At 37.6% G+C, this 20305-nt stretch overlaps 1 protein-coding gene across 2 annotated transcripts in view; it reads left to right on the top strand.

The window, feature by feature from the left end:
- Window positions 1-20305, top strand: part of LOC121853600 (sodium/hydrogen exchanger 9B2-like) — a 35664-nt gene that overhangs the window by 9048 nt on the left and 6311 nt on the right. For both annotated transcript variants that reach the window (XM_042347852.1, XM_042347853.1), the window contains exons 3-11: window positions 439-668; window positions 1375-1640; window positions 6527-6709; window positions 8983-9158; window positions 9461-9639; window positions 11916-12005; window positions 13702-13782; window positions 15892-16056; window positions 17258-17335. In XM_042347852.1, coding sequence (XP_042203786.1) covers window positions 439-668; window positions 1375-1640; window positions 6527-6709; window positions 8983-9158; window positions 9461-9639; window positions 11916-12005; window positions 13702-13782; window positions 15892-16056; window positions 17258-17335 — 1448 coding nt within the window. The remainder of the gene's footprint in view (window positions 1-438; window positions 669-1374; window positions 1641-6526; window positions 6710-8982; window positions 9159-9460; window positions 9640-11915; window positions 12006-13701; window positions 13783-15891; window positions 16057-17257; window positions 17336-20305) is intronic.

Below are 20305 nucleotides of genomic sequence, written 5' to 3'. Positions count from 1 at the left end.
AATGGCGACATGTATTTCCATTTCACAGGCCCTAGCTGACTTGTGACGAATGATATGTTGAGTTACACATTTCATTTTGATTGGCTGAAATAAAAAAAACAACCATGGTGTTGCATTCTTGTTGGATTCCATTAGTTTTATTTGCTTTTAATTATTTTTTCTTAATTTTAAGCAATAAAGGGAAAAACAAACTTCATTATCGAGAGGTTACATTGCCAGAAGTATACACGTGTACACAAAACCACTTAAAACAAGGTAACATAGTGAGGTATACTGTACTTGTACAGTACTTGATGTATATACCAATACAGGTACTATTTATGTGGCTGTAAAACACAAGTTTATGAATTTTGTAAGATATACATTCATTGTAGTATATTGTGTTGAACAGTCAGTCTAAATCTTCAAATATTAATTAAGCTTGATATATTTGTGCAGGGGGAAGAGCAGCCACCATAGATGCAGTAGAAGTGACATCAAGCCTTCAGAGTAGAGACGGATCATTCCTGGAGCATGAAGGACCAGTACAAGAGAGCAAGATCAAAAAGTGTCTACTTAGTTGTTCTTCCTGCCACCATCCTTTGTCCAGGAAGCACAATCCTTTGTCATCGAATCCAACTTTCCTGCAGCTCCTGAAATACTCCTTCCTATGTCCTCCACACGGCACTGTGAGTGTTAACAAGCATACCGGTTATCTTTGTTGACTATAATTGTGAAGTTGTTCCAAGTCATGAAATAAATACATTCTCTAATAGTTGATATTTTATGTATTCTTGCCATCTGTTAGTATCTTACATTCAGTATATGTACAGTGATATCCCCGTTAGCCGGAACAATTGGTGCAGAGCACTTCTGGGAATGAGAGATTTCCAGTTAACGAGATGACTCTTGAAGCCGGAAAAATCTCTCGTCCCCGGAATTTTCCGGGTGATGGAAAAATTTTCTCGGAAGTTCCAGAAATTGCCCATTACATCACCTCTCAAACCCGGAAAAAACTCCCCCTTCCCCAGAATCTTCCGGGTATCGGGAAATTTTGGGGGGAATTTTACGGAAAATGTGCCCCCTGAGAAAATTTCAATTCCTGCTAAGGGAGATATTACTGTACTTTGTATAGTAATATTTTCACAGGATTCCCCCGACACTCCTGTCTTGTTATACTGTAATTTTGCTCTCACAGCCATTATACATTCAACCATAATATGTATTTTAACTATTTTTAGGATTGTTCAACTGTTTAGATAAATGTTTGCTACCATAACTTTGAACAGAACTTGAAGAAGTTTAGGGAGATCTATGTTGCTGCTGAATGTTTTCCAGACTATTATTATTATTTTACATTGATAGGGTCTGAATGTACAGTATCTGATATTTCAGGTTGGAAAATGGCTGACATTAGTGCTCATCATCCTTCTGGTGTTTGGCTCCTTGGTCTCTATCTTAGGGGCCACATCTCTGCCAGGTGGCAACATCTTCTCCCTCTGCGTTCTTTTTGTCTTGGCCTTGGTTGGAGGACATGCCATCACACCGCTGAGGCTGCCACCTCTTCTTGGTATGCTCGTTGTTGGCATCCTGTTGAAGAGTGTCCCGGGGATAAGTGAAATTGGCAAAAACATCGACCGGGACTGGGCTTCAGCTTTACGGTTAGTGTTATATATTTTTGATTATGCTCACCTTTATCATGTTTTTTGTATTTCTTATTCTCGGATGGGAGTTGCTTGTAAACTTGTAGGAGATGGATTATTCGTCATCCACATATAGGGTTATGTTCTGATCACCTCTTTTTAGGACATAGTAATTAATATGAAAGAATTCAATGTGCACTGATTAATTATTTAAACTCTATAAATGCTTGATATTCATTGATGCATTGATATACAGCTCTATACAGTAAGATCATGCTGAACAAGTAACTGGTGATGGAGAATTTGTATTGACGAGCTTGGTGTTTTAGGGTATGAAAATTCAACAAACGAGTTTCTTTTTAAATTAACGAGCAGAATTACTAGTGACCATCAGTAATTATCATTACAGGTAGTGGAGTGGGGCGAGTCATGTTGTTTCTTTGTGTGAGCATCCTGCCATCTTAGTGCACCTTTAAACTCATTTTCTATACAGTACTCTTAAGGTGAAGTCATTGGTAGACTGACCCAGCCTGGCCAACCAGTGAACTTAGACAATATGGTAACATTTGTGTTGTTCAGAACCTTCTTCCATTACTCAGAAAGCATTATATATTTTAACTATGTGCGCTTAAAATGTCTTAAAACAAATATAAAATTGATGGTGCAAAATGATAAGGTAGTAATTGTTTAGTATCAAAGATCATTTAGCATTTAGCCTCCCGAAAGCTGGGAATGCTGTACAGATGCCGTAGCTACTTCACTCCTGAGCAGTTGCTTCACGTTTATAAGGGATTCATTTGTCCTAACTTGGAGTACTGCTCTCATTTCTAGGGTGGCTCTTCTGTCCAACTGTTAGATAGGGTGGAATCAAAGGCATTTCGTCTTATTGACTCTCCTTCTTTAGTTGATAATCTTCCTTTCCTTTCTCTTCGCCACAATGTTGCTTCAATCTCTCTCTCTTTTACAAGTACTTTAATAGGCAATGTTCGGTGGATTTGGCATCCTGTGTACCGCCAGCAAGGCTGTGGGCTCGTAACACTCGCCTTGCCCGCGGTGCCCACAGTTTCTCTGTGGCTGTCGGTCACACTAGAATAACCCGTTATAGTACATCCTTATTTCCTCACGCAGCCAAACTGTGGAATGCTCTGCCTTCTGTGTTTCTATACTCATACAATCTGTCTCACTTTAAAAAGCAGGTTTTCCGGCATCTTTGTGGTATAGATTGATATACAGTACCTGTACTGTACAGTAATTTTTTTCTTCTCTATTTTTAGTTCTGTCTTTTTCCTCTTATTTTTTCACCCCCTTGGCCCCACTGTGGGTCGATGACCTGTGCCTGGGTGGGCTGTTCCCCGTAAAAAAAAAAAAAAAATAAATAAAAAATCTCCGGTAAAGTATCAAAGATCATTTAGCATCTCGGGTGCTTATGGCTGAATGCTCCTCCTGTCTGTTTATCTTTCAACACTTCAGCTCCAAGTTAATTAGTATACTGTATCTGAATAAAGAATAGTAATTTTGCATTGTGTAAAACTTAAAAAGTAAGAAAAATAGTTGGCTATATGGGCATTTCATGGCCTGACTGGCTGTACATGGTAGAGTGGGTTACTGATTTGTTTACATTGGCTACCACTCACAAGATGACTGTAGTGTTTAGAGAGAAATTACAAAAAAATTGTATAACTACCCTTAAACAGCCTTGGTTTTCATATTATGATATACTGTACAGTAAATTACAGTGGTCCCTCGGTTAACGAAATTCCGGTTAACGAAATTTCGGTTAACGAATTACCTTCAATAAGAATCTTCAATTCGGTTAACGAAATTCTTACGTGGCTTGCTCACCAGCTGGAAGATTAGTCTGCCAATACAGTAATCGGTTCTAGGGCTTATATTCGTTTCCATTGGAGTAAATATAAAGAAGGTTGTGTTATTCAATATTTTTCCAAGTTTTATATTAAAATTATTAGTCATTTTAACACTTATTTAACACAATTGCAGTACAGGGAACTAGTTTTTGGTGTGCCCATCAGCCACTTTACTCACCCACCAAGGCCTCAGTTTGTATCTCTGTTCAGTGGAGGAAACATCTTGCTTGTGGGTCTCTTGAACACAGAGTATTTTTACTTTTCTACAGTACAATTATTGGTCATTCTGAAATTTATTTAACATATTGACAATATATAGTGCAGTGCAGTGTTGATGTAAAGAAAATAATCTTGAATTACACCTAGTGAACTTAAAATTTTATTGGTGAAATGAGGCATCAAGCATGGGGTGATTTCTCTTCCATCCCCACTTCCTTCTCTTCTCCCTTCACCTCCACTTCTAATTCCCATCATCATCATCAGCCAGGAGCCTTCTACATACACACCTCAAAGTAATTGTATTTTACTGCATTTTTTTTTTTTACTTTGTATGTACTTTTCGGTAAGCTGGAACCAATTACCCAATATCCCATTGAAACAATGGATTCGGTTAACGAAATTTTTGGTTAACGAGCTACCTTCTGGAACGAATTGTGTTCGTTAACCAAGGGACCACTGTACTGTTATCGTAAATACAAATTTTCATGTTTCTCCCCGCCATTTAAGCATTCTGCAGTCTGATGTTACGCCCACAGTGCACTGCATGCTAGGCAGATGATTACCCATGAGATGCTGCTCACTGACACTGCTTCTTTATGAATAAATATTAATTTTTTTTAAAGAAATGGAATGATAAACACAAATTATTTTAGCACATTAAGTATATAGGTACAGTCAACCCTCGCTTTATGCGGTCCCACATTCCGCGTTTCCATGTTTATGCGGTACCCTGCCGAAACTGGAATGCTCACATTCCGCGGTGCGTGTACCCCTTTACGCGGAGAGCGGCTGGCGAGCCGCGCCATTTTTGGATCCAAACCTCCCGCCCTCTCCCGCCATCCGCCATGTTGTGTAAGCAGCGCGAGCAGGGTGCACACAAGGTCGCCCAGTCATCAAAACATTACCGAGTTCTTCACCCACCACCCACCACAGCCAGCTCAAGTAAGTGATAGTGATAATTATAGTGAGGATATGGACTTATATGGACTTTGAGGGGTTTGATAAAGAGGCCCTGCAAGCCTCTGTGGTGGATAGTGATACAATTGATACAAGTGATACAGGTGAGGGCCAATAATCTGCCCAGCCATCTTTTCTACTAATGTAAGTGTTAAAAAACCTAATATTATTGATATTTCTCTTAATTATTAATTGTGTGTGCATACCATCATAAAATTAAGAAGTTATTTTTACTACAACGTAGGTATTGTGTCTGAAAAAGTAGAGTTTGGGGGTCAGCCGGTCTCTATTTCAATTAATCCCATATGTTATGTTGTTCACTTTACGCGTTTCTCACTTTCCGCGGTACCCTGTGGGTTGAATTAACCGCGTAAAGTGAGGGTTCACTGTATATGATTTGCGATAGGTTCTTGGCATTGTGGCAACTACTTCAAGATGATCCTAATACTACATATGATATAATGTAATGCCATTTGTAGTGGCTTTTTTTTCTTTCGTTTTACGGGGAATAGCCCACCTTGGCAAAAGAAAGAAATAAAAAATTGAGAAAAAGATTATATTATTCTACACCACAGAGATGATGGACAACCGGGTTTTTGAAGAAGAAGGCAGAGCATTCCACAGTTTGGCTGTGTGAGGAAAGAAAGATGTAATATAATGGGCTATTCTAGTGTGACCGACAGCCACAGAGAAACGGTGACCAATTGCAGGGTATGCAAATTTTGGGTTGGAGCACAACTATGTTTCTACCATGGAGTTTTCCATTCAAAGTTTTTTGGCTGAAACACATCTCAGCTTTTGATATAGGATCCTGTGGGAAGATGTGTCCCATTGAACTAGAATTCACCGAACAAGTACCTGTTCAAGAATGCATATTGCTCGTTAAGCGATTGTATTTTGCACAGTATGAGTAATACCCCAGATGCCAGGCAAATTTTGCTGTATTCTTGAGGATGGACACACTGGGCTGTGAAAGGAGACTGATATAAAGATGCCATCCTGTGGCAGGAAAATGGTATAACAGAGCACATGTGATGTAACAGAAAAATGACAGGAAATGAATAGAGAGTTTGTGTTGCACTTGATTCCAGCCAATGTGCATCCTATAAAGAAAATATGTGCAAGACTGTTAAAAATTGCCCTGCTAATACTCCCACAGCTGATCATAATGTTATTTAAAGTGTGCCTCCTTCCCCAGGAGGGGCCTGCTTTATCATAGATTTAATTATTTTTCTATCAGCATTTGTACTGTAATCATTCTTATTTGTCCATTATCAGTGAAACCAGAGTGAGACTACAGTACAGTATATGATTGTTCTCCATCTGTGTACACTCAGTGCTCTTCATTACACAGAAACTGTTGAAGGATTTTTTGTCAAACTTATCTCAAGTTTAGAGAAAGATAACATTAATAAACATGAAGTGATTTTGGATTCCCTTGTGTTAGTTTAGAAAAGGTGAAGATCTGGATGTACCAGTACTTAAATAATAATCCTAATTAAAATTGTATAGTATTATAAAATATAATAATTATGTAAAGAAAGATGAGAGACAGTCATTGCTAAAATGATACTTGTATCTATGAAGAGGGAGTTGAATGAATTAGTCTATCATTCAGGCCTTTTTCACCTGTTCAAGAAAGTTAGGAGAATAGAAAAGGGTTTTCTTAGTTTCTCTGTCCATCAGCCTGAGTTTTGTTAAAAGATCATAACTCAAAAACCTTTAAAGAAAATATCTTAATAAAAGTTTGTAGACGATTACTGGGATAGAAGGAGATGCTCTAATTTTAATATTATTTCTGTTGCAGGGTATTTAGATGATTGTCTTGTTCTAATTCATACTTACCATTGTGTCTTCTTGCAGAAACATTGCACTGGTGGTAATCCTCCTACGTGCTGGCCTGGGACTGGATCCAGCAGCATTGAAGCAACTCAGTTTCATGGTAGTACGACTAGCCTTCTCCCCATGCATCATAGAGACAATCGTGGTTGCTACCGTCTCCCATTTGCTTCTAGGTTTCCCGTGGCTATGGGGCCTCATGCTGGGGTGAGACTCTACAGCTGATATTTCTTCATCTTCTTTAATCCACCTTCCAATTAGAGCATAGTTCAGACACCCACATTCAGCAGTACTTTTGCTCAACTAACAAACATTGTTACACCTGATAGCTCTTATTTTTATTTTATTTCATTTAAGCTTTGGAAATTTACATGTTCTCCAACTCTGTCTCGGATATTAGATTACACTTCTCTATACACATTGAAAGCACAGTACAGTACATCCCAAATATGTAACTGCTCTTGACCCAACCTCATACTGCCTGTCCAGCTAAAATTTCTTTTCCAACTGTCCATACTCAAATAGAATCACTTGTATATTTAAATACACTCATGTCCTGTTGTCTTCTGTCATAATGATTCCACAGTTATCACAGTCATAAATATACTGTATTAACAAAACAACTTTACAGTACAATGTACAGTATATTAATTCAAAAGATATATATTTTTTTTATTTACCAAACTTTATATCCAGGGCTGATCGAAAAGTCCCTATACAGTTAAATAATTAACAATTTACTGTACTGTAGTTAGTCCTTATTGTAATTAATACTGCAACATTAACTTTCACCTTTTCTAATACTTACTGTAAATAGAACAAGGTATATAACTATTCTTAGTTATTGCAGGTGTACAGGAACTATTTGATAGCCATATACAGCAGTGTTGTAGTCAGATTTATATACTTTCAAATAAATTGGATGGATTAGATACTTCAAAACCTCACAAAGAACTTTTTTTTTTTTACAAGTCCAAGCCTTTGTCTGCAGCACAGACTCTTCCTCTAGCTACCCTACCCTATCCTGCTGTTTTGTCTCCTCTTCATAACAAAGCCCCAAAATGTCTGTCTGGAATATACCTTTCACTTCATAAATCACCCCAGCATAGAGCCTAATTCAGAGTTATGTTAAGTATTAATAGCGATCTAATTGTGCCCTTTGATTGGATTGTGACTTAATTTGACTTTTTAATTTTTAATGAAAGTTGGCAGAACCAAGAGTTGAGTATATGATGCCACGTTTGATTGGGTCGAGGCAGTACAGAAGTTACTTCAACTGTAGTGATCTTGGTGTGATAAACAGATACAATTTTCTATAGTTTTTTTTTGTAAGACAACCTCAAATTTGCTAATGAGTTGAATGTGATCATTTGTGTAACATTTTGAAATTACTGTAAAAATAAATTGTCAGCTTACCTGATGTCAGATAGTGCGTGCTATAAATTTAATTCCCCTGTTACTGATGAACAAGTACTAGACCTCTTAATAGCATTGAAAATAGGATAGATGTACGGTATCCTTATCTAAGAAACTAAATCTGTTAATATTTAAAAATATACAGGACTGTATACTGTAGTATATCTACACTTCAGAGTCTAAAACTCATTTACCATAAAATTTGTTAGAAGAGGTGTTGCTATCAGCACTGTCTTAGCAGTTTAATTACAAATAATTTTTAAAAGATGAATATAATTTTCAGGATGTAGTGAGCCCATCTTGTGAGGGAAAGGGCAGTCAAACATCTAGACTCCATTGTTTTCAACAACAAAAATGTTAGCTTTGACATATATATTTTCTATTATTATAGTAACAGTTCTGTATAGCCGTTCCCTGGTGAAGAAATTTGATGTTGGGGCAACAGTAAAGACAGTTTAAGACAGGGGATTAGATTCTAAGGTCAGAATTGATATCTGTTGAGGTTTTAGATGGGACTTTTGGCAGGTTCTTCAGTGAAGAGAATATTGCCTCTACAGATACTGTACATGACAATGTTGCATGCAAAAATTGGTGTTGTTGATTTATAGTCATACAGAAATATCTTGTCATAGGTGTCACAAATTTATTGCTTATCATCATAAGTTGCAGATGTGAAACTTGTCTTTTACTTCATAGCTGACATCTTCATTGTCTATCTGCTGAAAGACAAGCACTAGACAGCTCAAAAATATCATAAACAGTACAACTAGAGAGCTTTGAATATATGTTACAAAGCCACTAATCTGATCATTATAATATTGATCATTGTTGTACAGTCATTGAAGGATCTGGAGACACAGGTGTAAAGCCCTCATTCAAAGCAACTGTAAGTGTTTTTTTGTGACTCCCCGTGAAAAATTACAATCACTCAACTCCTGACATCAGGATCAGCTTATCCAGATTATTAATTAATTTTCTTGTTTCCCATTGAAGTGCAAGATTTTCAAGTATACATAATAAAAGTTCAAAATTACAGTATTAATATACTGGTACCCCACCACCAGGTTTGTCTTATCAGCGGTGACCCCAGCAGTCATTGTGCCGTGCATGCTGGTACTGTCAGAGAAGGGCTATGGTGTGGAAAAGGGCATTCCAACACTTGTTATTGCTGCCTCTACCATTGACGACGTCCTTGCTATTTCAGGTTTTGGCATTCTCTTGGGAATAACCTTTGCTGAGGGTTAGTAATAAATAGTATTTTATTAATACAGTAGTATTCATGGATCTTGCAATACTGTACTGTACCCTATACAAAGATTTGTGCAGACTTTAGCACAGCAATTTCCTTTCATCTTTTCATCCTGCTGTTTCTTATACTGTACTGTGCTAGAATTATAAATTTCACTTTAATACATCTACTATACATACTAATTTTCTGTATATCCATGTTACATTTTCTTTCAAGTAAAGTAGCAGGATTTTATGCAAAGATTTCTCCCACAGATTTTTTAAAATGATCATTGAGTTCACATGCTATTCCAGGTGAATTGTGGGTGGTCATCCTGAAAGGACCATTTGAAGTGCTTGTAGGTCTGCTCTTTGGGCTAATCTTCGGGGTACTGTGTTGGGTTCTGCCAAATCGCAAAGAACAGGAAGCCCAGGTCATGAGATTTGCCATAATCTTAAGTGCTGGCTTGTTATCTGTATTTGGAAGTCAGATGGTAAGTCATATTTTACCAAGTTTGTAATACTGTACAGAGGATCCGTGTTTTACTGCAGTTGTTTGTTAAAATAGCTGAGTTTGTATCTAAATTTATATCATAAATCACACAGTTTATTTACAAATATGCTTATATTTTATTTTGGCTTTTAAATACAAGTACGGATATGGCAATATTGTATGCAAATTACCCATATTCCAGTGTTTCTTATCCACATTATTCTCCTCTTACCCTTTTCAATCTTGTTATTGGGTTGTAGAAGTTTAGGATAATCATTTATTGAGGATGGTGAACATCAACACTGGTGAGAGCTGTTGGTGGCCTTGGAGACATCTCTCACTCACCACCCACATAAATAATTAACCTACACTTCTAAAACCCAAACAATCAGTCTGTCTCTCAGAACCTCCAATAGGTGTGAGTGATGCACCAAATTGGTATCTCTGGGCTATTTGGTCCACAAAATGTAAACAGTTGCTTAGTGGGGGGATGTGATGCAGGGGTGGCAGGATAACTGGCCAAGTGGCAGTGATTGCATACAGGAATTTTGGTGCAGAAACAATATTGATAAGAGAAGACCCATATGGAAAATAAAAGTCTTATATTGATTCAGGTGTTCACGTGAATCTCATCTGTTGAGGTTGTGTATTAATGAAGGTTTACCGTAGCTGATTTTCCGACGTATAGCTAATCCCAAGACCACATAAATCTGTATAATTTTGAGGTTTATAAGAACATTAGAACATAAGAATGGAGGAAATTGCAGCGGGCCTATTGGCCCATACTGGGCAGTCCCATTTACACCCAACCCCTATTACTTATACATCAATCCATCCTATGTTTGAAGCTATCCAGCGTATTTGAGTTAATGATGATATTTGGTAACTTGTTCCACTCATCCTTTACTCTATTTCCAAACCATTATTTACCTATTTCGCGCCTAAATCTAAATTTGTCTAATCTAAAACCATTGTTACGAGTTCGCTCCTGGTTGGATAGTTTGAGTACCTTTGTAATGTCCCCTTTGTTCAGCCCTGACTTCCATTTATACACCTCTATCATATCGCCCCTCGCTCTACGTCTCTTGAGGGAGTGCAAATTAAGATGCCTTAACCTGTCTCTACTCAAGGTTCCTAATGCCCGGGATTAGTCTTGTCATTCTCCTCTGAATTCTTTCCAAGGATTCTATATCCATTCTGTAATACGGTGACCAGAATTGAACTGCGTAATCCAAGTGAGGTCTCACAAGAGCAAGATACAAACTATAACATAGCAACAGGACACCCTCACCATAACATACCAATGTGATAATTATAAACCTCACATATACTGTACTTTACAGTGATATCTCCATTAGTCGGAACAATTGGTGCAGAGCACTTCCGGGAATGAGAGATTTCCGGGTAACAAGACGACTCTCTCAAAGCCGGAAAAAAATCCCTCATCCCTGAAATTTTCTGGGTAACGGAAAAATGTTTTCGGAAGTTCCAGAAATTGCCCATTACATTATCTCTTGAACCCAGAAAAATATCCTTCTTCCCCGGATTTTTCCAGAATTATCCAGGTAATGGAAAAATTTTCTCGGAATTTCCAGGAAATACGCCCGATTTTCATCTCTCAAACCCGGAAAAAACTCCCCCATGCCCGTAATTTTCCGGGTATCGGGAAAATTTTCACAGATTTTTCCGGAAAAATTTGGCTTTGGGAACGATTTTCCAAGAAAATTTAAATTCCGGCTACGGTGAGTTCCAGGTTTGAGGGATTCCGGCTAAAAGAGATATTACTACAGCTACTCCTTGACTTACGACCACTTGGACATACGACCGCCTCAGTCGTACCAAAATTTTGTCAAATTATGTATTTTCGAGTCCCAACGTTAGTGATAGCGCTGTCTACTGACAAAATTTTTGTTTGTAATTCACTTTAAAATGGCTGGCAAGCTTAAAAGTGAGAGTTTTGTGGTGCTGAGAAGAAAAAGAGACACCCATTTTAGATTTCCTGTGTATTATTTAAGCATTTTCGACTTACGACCTGGATTTGGGTCCCTAACCCCGGCGTAAGTCAAGGAACAGCTATATATAGAATTGTATTTTTATCAAGCTGTACAAAGATTCATTCATTTGTTGATGAAAGAAGAAATACAAAGATGTTACTGAAAAAATCATTTTCACAGATGTTTTTCTTTATTCATTGGTTTTTTTTTTTTATGGATGACATTGTAGTACAGCATCACGATATATTATACAGTACTTCATGAGACTTTGTTTACATTTTAGGTTGAGCTTGGAGGTGCTGGGGCACTAGGGTGTCTGGTGATGGCTTTTGTTGCGGGGTTTGGATGGCGACGGCAGGGAATGACCGATGAAGTAAGTACAGTAACACCAGTCCCCGACAACAGTGAAAATACCTTTGTAGCAGAACTACCGGTAGCTAGACCTCTTCAACCTTTACCACCCCCTGTTAATTCTCTCCCTGGTTATATTCCTATTTTTGCTGCTGTTGCTGAAGTATTAAAATTTTTAATCTGTAAAGGAATAAGTATCATAATCCTCTTAGACCTCCCCTGGATACTGTTGGGTGCCTCTTTTTATTTATGTATAGTGTATATAAGGCCAACTTGGCTCTGACAGATGCCCAGGTTGTGGCCATTGTTTAGGAAACATATTTATGCAGATTTGAAGCACTTTTTTCACAGAATGAAGTACAGTAGAAGTCCAAAAATCCGGACTGCTTGGGGATTGGGTCGGTCCGGATTTTCGGATTTTCCGGATTCTCAGGCAGCACTTTTAAAATTCAAATTTAAGGAGGAATAACGAAGAGATGAACAGGTACATTTTGATAGTTTATTCATTAGCAAATATAGCGTGCTTCATTTATCAAAACGAGCAGTTTTAAAGAAAAAGCTGTGAACTCTAGAATTTTATTCTTTGCCTTTTTTATATCATAAATTGTAGACTTTCCAATGTCGTATGTTTCCATTAGAACAGTATTGCTCACACCACGTTCTAGTTTCTTAATTATTTCAAGTTTGTCACTCAGTTTCAACCTGTTCTTCTTTCTCTTCACACAACGAAGTTTATCTACTTTAGGAGCCATTATTACGGGCTTGTACAGTTCTCTGTAAATGGAAAGAGTAGGACTCAAAATTACATACGTTGTCACAGTTTGATTGCTCGTTTTAAAGTGGCAACCGCGTGGTCGCTTGTTGTCACTGTGCAGCTGTGGCGCTTACGCATGCGCACATACACACAAAAGCCAGCTAAATTAAAAAAAAAATGAGTTTTCGAAAAGTCCGGATTCTCGGGTGGTCCAGATTTCTGGCATCCGGATTTTTGGACTTTTACTGTAGTAAGTAATAAGTATAACAAGTTTTTCTTAAATTTTTTGAGTAGTGACCCAAAACTAGATTGGTAAGGCATGCTTACGACCCAGTGTAAACACAATACAGTACTGTAATTACAAAAATAAAGTTTTATTTTATATTGTTAGTACTGTACAAGTAATAGAGCAATTTAATATACCTGTAATATGATACAATATACAGTAATATAACTCAAACTAATAATATATCATAAAATGTAAAAATATAACTCAAATTAAAGAGAGGGATGACTGTTTTGTTATAGCCAGGTCTTCAAAGTGAAGTTTTGAGGTAGACAGACAGATCGAACCCAGCAGTATTTCTTGGTATCTTCAGCAGGATTGTAGTATTCGAATTCTTCTCTGATATTGTTAAGTGCTTCAAGACACTGCCACGAATGTTCTCAAATGATTGAAATGATACAGATGCATTTACCTCGGTCTTCCAACAGGTGGCTTAAGGACAGGAAAGACCCAGTATTTCCTCTCTTCCATTTTGTCTTTCCACAACTTTAGTTTGTCCTTATATGAGGTGAGCTTGTTAAATGAGTTAGATGAAAGTGTGACCCCGACCTTGTATGGAAGCATTCAGGTAGTTAATTTCTCAAAATAAATCTGCAAGGTCGGCCACTTGCAGCAACCATTTTGGCTCGGAGAACTTTCTTAGTTTTTTACATCATTACCTTTTTGCCTCATTAACAGAATTATGTGGACCACCTGCTGGGCTATGTGTGGGAGTTCTTCCAACCTTTTCTCTTCGCGCTAATTGGTGCAGAAATTCAGGTGAGGTATTAAATTTAACTTGTTCAGTTTTTACCGTTACATGTCAAAACAGTAGGAATCACTAATTCCCAGACTTACCCGGAACTTAATCTAACTAAACAGAATCTAATGAAGCCTAGACTGCCCCGAAGCAGAACTTAATTTACCCATAGCATAAAATAACCTAAACTATCCCTAGCAACCAGGCTCATAGTTTTAGTGTAAAACCTTTGGTCTGGTTCTAGGGATTGGTTTTACAGTACTCCATAGTGGTATTGTAGTTAAGGTTAACATTGTAGAATATCCAAAGTAAGTTTTAACACGAAAGCAACAGTGTGTTAATGAGGAGAGATGATATAGCTTGGATCTTGGTTTGATTTTTTGCCTGTCTCCTCGTGAAAGTCTGTATTTATTATTTACTTTTTCTTTTTATGACAAAGATTGCATTTCCACATACACCAATACACAAATGACTAATCCAAGGCAAACTGAATATTTTAGATAGATAATCAATAAAAGCATCATACACGTTTACATAGATTCAAAATGAATATAGGCAATGCAGGTACAGCATATAATACTATATACACAGACAGTGCAGGTATAGAAACACTGTACGTACTGTACAGGTACACAGCATAAAAATTCTTTGCACTTTTGATATCGTATAATTCCTCAATTCCTCAACAAATGAAATATTCTTAACAAAGATCTTTTGTCATGTGTCATGTTGGTAGCCCTGATTACTTCTTATATGGGAAAATGTGGATATGCCAGCGACTCGGTGACTTACATTTCTCGGTATCCTTATTCATATACTGTATAAGTACAGGCATCCCCGTGATACGGAATTTTTAAATTTTTGTCTAGTGCAAACTATTGCATGATTATATTCAAATTAATCACTATCTTATAAGAATTCCAGCAATGTTAAATATATTTTCCCCTTCCTCCCTCCCTCCCTTTCTCCCCTCCCAGCCAGTGTTTGGTGTTTTAGGCTTACAGATTTTATCTTATATAATATCACACTCTAAAGTTAGGAGAATATAATTTGCATTGCTAGAATCCTTGCAAGACATCGAATAATTTGAGTATAAACATCATATAGTTTGCACAAGAGATAAATTTTTTTTAACACTTTGTAATAAAATTAGTTAGAACTAAAATTTGTATGTCTAATGTGAACTATAGCATGTTTATATTCAAACTAATTACTATCTTATAAGAATTCCAGCAATGTTAATTATATTCTCCTAGCCTTAAGACTTGCTTATGTTTCAAGAGAGTGCCATGACAAAAGTAGCGTTAAAATTTGAAGTAATTCGATCAGAAACTTTAAGAGAAAAAAAATGCCATATTGGCGTGCCACTTATGCGTGTATTATCCGAGAGTGTTAAGAAATGCACTTTGCAGTCAGTTATACCAGCCCTTCCAAAACAACAAGAGCCGTAATGCTCATTCTGAAACCCATCACACCCAGCTGTAAAGACACTTTTCTTGCTGTTTGTACATAGATAGTATGGGTACACAAACACTGGTTATATAATACTCGTGTGTAGGATTATTGAGATCAGAAGTTTGGTACCATTCACTATAAGAAAAGAATTATATTCTAAACTACAAAGCAAAAAGATGTGCTTATTCCTTAAATGTGTTCATTATATAAATTTCTTAGTAGTCTAAGAGTTTCTTGTGTATTCATCTAATTTTGTTTATTTTCTATTAATTTTATAGCCTTTTGCTTTTTATCTCAAATGATTTTCTGCTTGTGCCTGAGGTAGGATCATTGTCAGTGAGTGATGTGTCTTCCTAGTGTGGACTCCCAAGTGTTCAAAGTTTTGAGCAGTGTACAAAACTTCCATGTCAAGTTGAATACTGTCTATCTATCTATATGATTTTTACTTATATCCCACCCCATTATTGTGTAAGACAAAGCAGAAGGTACTATAACATCAATAATAGGGAGAGTAGGACCAAGGGAGAGATAAGAGAGATTAGTGTAAGATGAGTTTAGAAAATGAGAGGCATGGATGGAGATCACAAGTAGAAATACCCGCACATACTGATGCTGCGTAGATTTGCTGTTAATAGGTGAATCATGATCATATTATTATCTCTTAATATTTGCAGTTGGACCAATTGGATGGTAACACTGTGGGCTATGGCTTAATCACCATCACCATCGGCCTTATTTTCCGCATGATAACGTCCTTCTTGGTGGTGATGGGCGGAGAGCTTTCCGTGAAGGAGAGGATTTTTGTAGCCTTAGCCTGGTTACCCAAAGCCACTGTTCAGGTATGATACTAATGTTCTTCATTCTTATTTCTCTGTTACATATTAGTCAGAAGTTAAGGTTAATAGTGTCCAGGATTTAGTACAGAACAGTAGTCCCTCGCCAACTGCAGGCTATAGGTTCTTGAAAACCGTGGTTGGCAAATCCATGGTTGGCATGACTAAAGCCTTGTGGGAAATAGGGGGTTAGGTGCCACGTCTGCGGATAACACTCGTTAAAGCCTAACTGATTCCCTAGTAAGTTTCACGTTGTGCAGGCTGTATGTTTTGTTAAAGTTTTCAAACAAGCCTTTACTGGCTTGAAACTGTCAATTACACTTCCATCACCTGAACTTTCAACAAGGTGGCTGTACATCCACCTGGCCTTTGTATGAATTAACTCTTGAGCTTAAAGACACATTTTTCTGGGCCTGGTCTTCTATCCATATGTTCAGTGCTTTATCCATCTGCTCAAGATTATGGTCGTGTGGCATATACATCACTTTTTGCACTTTTCAACGTATCATCAGCAACACTTGCCCTCATCATAGCCCCACTCTTTTTGATGGTACGAAGCGAGGATTCATTTACCCCCAAAGCACTTCCCACTGATGTTATACTCTCCCCTCCACACGCTAGTCTATCAAGCACTTCAACTTTCTTTTCTAATGTCATTATGTTCATTAACACTCATGAATGCTTAGGAGCCATAAGTGAGAGAAATACGGAGCAGTACAGTACATCAGCATGCTACGAGATCACAACACTGAGAGGGCGTGGAGAGCAGTGGCTGGCTGCAGGAGATGCGACACTGCACGGAGGAATAAAGATGCTGTGCTAATCAGCGGATGCATAAAACTTAATGCCACGATTGGTAAAATGGTATACAGAGTGAGAACCGTGGGTACTTGGAATCCGCAGTTGGCGAGGGTTTATTGTATCGGTTGGGTGCAAAACTTACTTCTGAACCCTTGAACCCCAAGCATCTTACTGTAAATGACCAGATCCTGTTTAAGAGTAATAATAATATGAATATCATAAAAGTATCAAAAACTTCAGGATTCATCAGTTTGTTTCATCAGTGACTTTCAGACCCAAACTATTGTGAATCCTGAACCTTAAAAATTGGCACTGCAATACCCATTGGCAATATCCCCATCCTAAAAATCACTAATATTTTTAATCGTGTGAATTTCAATACTATATGCTGTTTCTTTCTCCATAGGCAGCCATAGGATCCCAAGCCCTGAATTATGCTCGGAAAACTGCCGCTGGACCTGAGGCAGAAAAACTTGGCCTGCAGGTGAGAATATATTACTCACCCATACTGCTGGGATTGTTTCTTGAGCGCTAAATTCATAGCCAGGCAAGAATAAAATTGAAATTTTATGGTTTATAGATAATCCCAAAGACCTATAATACAGTATTCCCTTAAAGCTCACTGGGGTTAGGTAAAATGGATCCCGCGAGAAAGCAAAATCTGCGGGTTTTTCATGCCAGTCCCTGGAGTGTGCAAAATACATATATAAATAGCTCCAGGTATGACATTATGTATGCATAAGACAATATAATAAATATGAAATAACATAAATAAATAACATAAACATGAAATAACACTATAGACACAGTGATAGTTAGTTGTGGTAGTGACAATGCAAAGACAATACAGGTATCTGAAACATCAGCTGATCTGGTACACAGGATGTAAACAATCCCTGTACTGGACAGTTCCCAGTGAACATGCCTAGTACCAATAAATATTTGTAATGTGTATACAGTGATCCCTCGGTTAACGAGCGCCTCAGTTAACGAGATTTCGGTTAACGATTTACCTTCCATAAGATTCTTAACTTCGGTTTACGAGCAATCCCTCGATTAACGAGTTTTTTACGAGCCGACCTCAACATGTTTTCGCTTGCATTTGGCGGTCCACCAGCTGTAGTATTAGTCCGCCAATACAGTAATCGGTTTTAGGGCTTAAATTCCTTACTATTTTAGTAAATATCAAGAAGTTTATACTATTCAATAATTTTAAAAGTTTAATATTAAATCTTTTAGTCATTTTAACAATTATTGAACATAATTGAAGGTAAAGGAACTAGTTTCTGGCGCACCATCCAGCCTGTTAACACAGCAAACAGGCGCCAGTCTCTCTCTTTTTCAGTGGAGGTAACATATTGCTTGAGACTTTCTTCAACTAAATGCTTTTTTCTTTGTTTCCAAGCAAATTATTGGTCATTTTGAAATTTATTTTACATATTGACAATATATAATACAGTGCAGTGTTGATTTAAAGAAAATAATCTTGAATTACACCAAGTGAACTAAAATTTTATGGGTGAAATAGCACCATGGGGTGACTTCTCTTCCACCCCCATTCTAATTCCCATCATCATCATCATCCAGGAGCCTTCTACATACACACCTCAAAGTAAGTGAACCTTTCTACCTTTTTTGTTGAATTAAGCCAATTTTCGGTGAGCTGGAACCAATTACCCAAAAACCCATTGAAACAATGGTTTCGGTTAACGAGCAACCTGCTGGAACGGATTGTGCTCATTAACCGAGGGACCACTGTACTGTAAGTACCTATACATACAGCTCCTCCCCGACTTACGACCTACTCGACTTACGTCCACCCGCACTTACTACCTGCCTCAGTCGTACCAAAATTTGGTCAAATTAAGTATTTTCGAGTCCCAAAGTCAGTACACAGACAAAATTTTCATCTGTAATTCACTTTAAAATGGCTGGCAAGCTTAAAAGTGAGTGTTTTGTGGTGCTGAGAAGAAAAAGAGACACCCAATTTAGAATTTTTATGTATTATTTAAGCATTTCTGACTTACGACCATTTCGACTTACGACCTGGATGTCGGTCCCTAACCCCATCGTAAGTCTGGGAGTAGCTGTATAATTATATCCTTTTTGTATTATTTTAGGTAAATTTTATTGAAAATACTGTACCAACAAATTTATGGTAATAGGTCTATAATGTGATCATGAGCTGTGGTAGTGAGAAACATGATACCATATAGCCAGTGATTTGGCTTTGCCAGTACAGTAGGCTATTAAATCTGCAAAAATACTTTTTCCAAAATATACCTTGCTAATTACAGGATGCATCTTATGACCTGGGAAATATGGTGCTCTGTACTGTCCTGTAGTGTTGACTCCTCTTGATCCCTGGCACACAGCCTCAGATGTATTTTATTTATGGCAATCCGTGAGTTCCAAGGGACGCAAGCCTTAAAGCCGCAAGCTTTAAGGGAATACTGTATAGATTTTTCTTTAATCATTAACAGGAACATATTTTAATAATTAAATTTGATATTTCAAATTTTGAGAGCTCATTACAGTAAACCTTTGAAAGTCCTGACCCCATAAGTCCGGATTTTGGGTAGTCCAGACTCTTTTGTGGCAAGAAACATTTGTCCAAACCATTAAATATTTGCCGTTTGAAATTCCTGCCAGTGAGCAATCGTATTGGCCTCTTTCCTTGCTTTGGGCCTGTGAGTAAGCAGGTTATTCCCCCACTCATAGAATGTACTGACCCATAATGCTGCACTGTGAATGGTTAGCTTTAAGTTCAACACACATTCAGCCACAGAAAAATGGTAAGATTTGAGGTAAAATAATTCAAACAATGGTGATGGTAATTCTCCTGGGAAGAGGGCAGAAGACAAACGCATATTGCATCTTCCGTATGCCACACACACACACACACACACACCGGCCCCTACTACCACCTGAGATCCCCTGTCCGAGAATTGCTGTTCGACACCACAACCGCATCCAGCCCATACGTGCACGAACTGATCGCTATAAGAACAGCCCAGTCCCAACCATTGTAAAAATTATCAATAACATGTAATAAATCAGTGTATTCACTCCCAGTAAACACTGCTCCCTACACTGTCACTATGTTGAAATGAACTGTAGTTTGAGCTAATCCCCATCTAAGTTACTATATGTCTTATTTGTGTCACTTATGTCACTTGTATATTATTTGTAATTCGTAACCCATTCCCCAAATATGTAACTGTATATTTTCAGCCTTCTGGCTGCCAAGCTCTTTCAATAAACCGTTAATTATTATTATTATTATTATTACACACACACACACACACACACACACACACAGTGCAGTCCATCTCCATTATTTTAAAGTCAAATTACAAATAATACACCTTAAGAGGCTGATCATTTGAGTATATAACAATGATTAATTAAACACAAACTGGTGAATACAACACCGGCCAATTCCCACCTTCAG

The sequence above is a fragment of the Homarus americanus genome, unplaced genomic scaffold, assembly GCF_018991925.1.
Source record: "Homarus americanus isolate GMGI-L3 unplaced genomic scaffold, GMGI_Hamer_2.0 scaffold4896, whole genome shotgun sequence".
Lineage (NCBI taxonomy): Eukaryota > Metazoa > Arthropoda > Malacostraca > Decapoda > Nephropidae > Homarus > Homarus americanus.
This window is presented reverse-complemented; position numbering and strand designations above follow the sequence as displayed.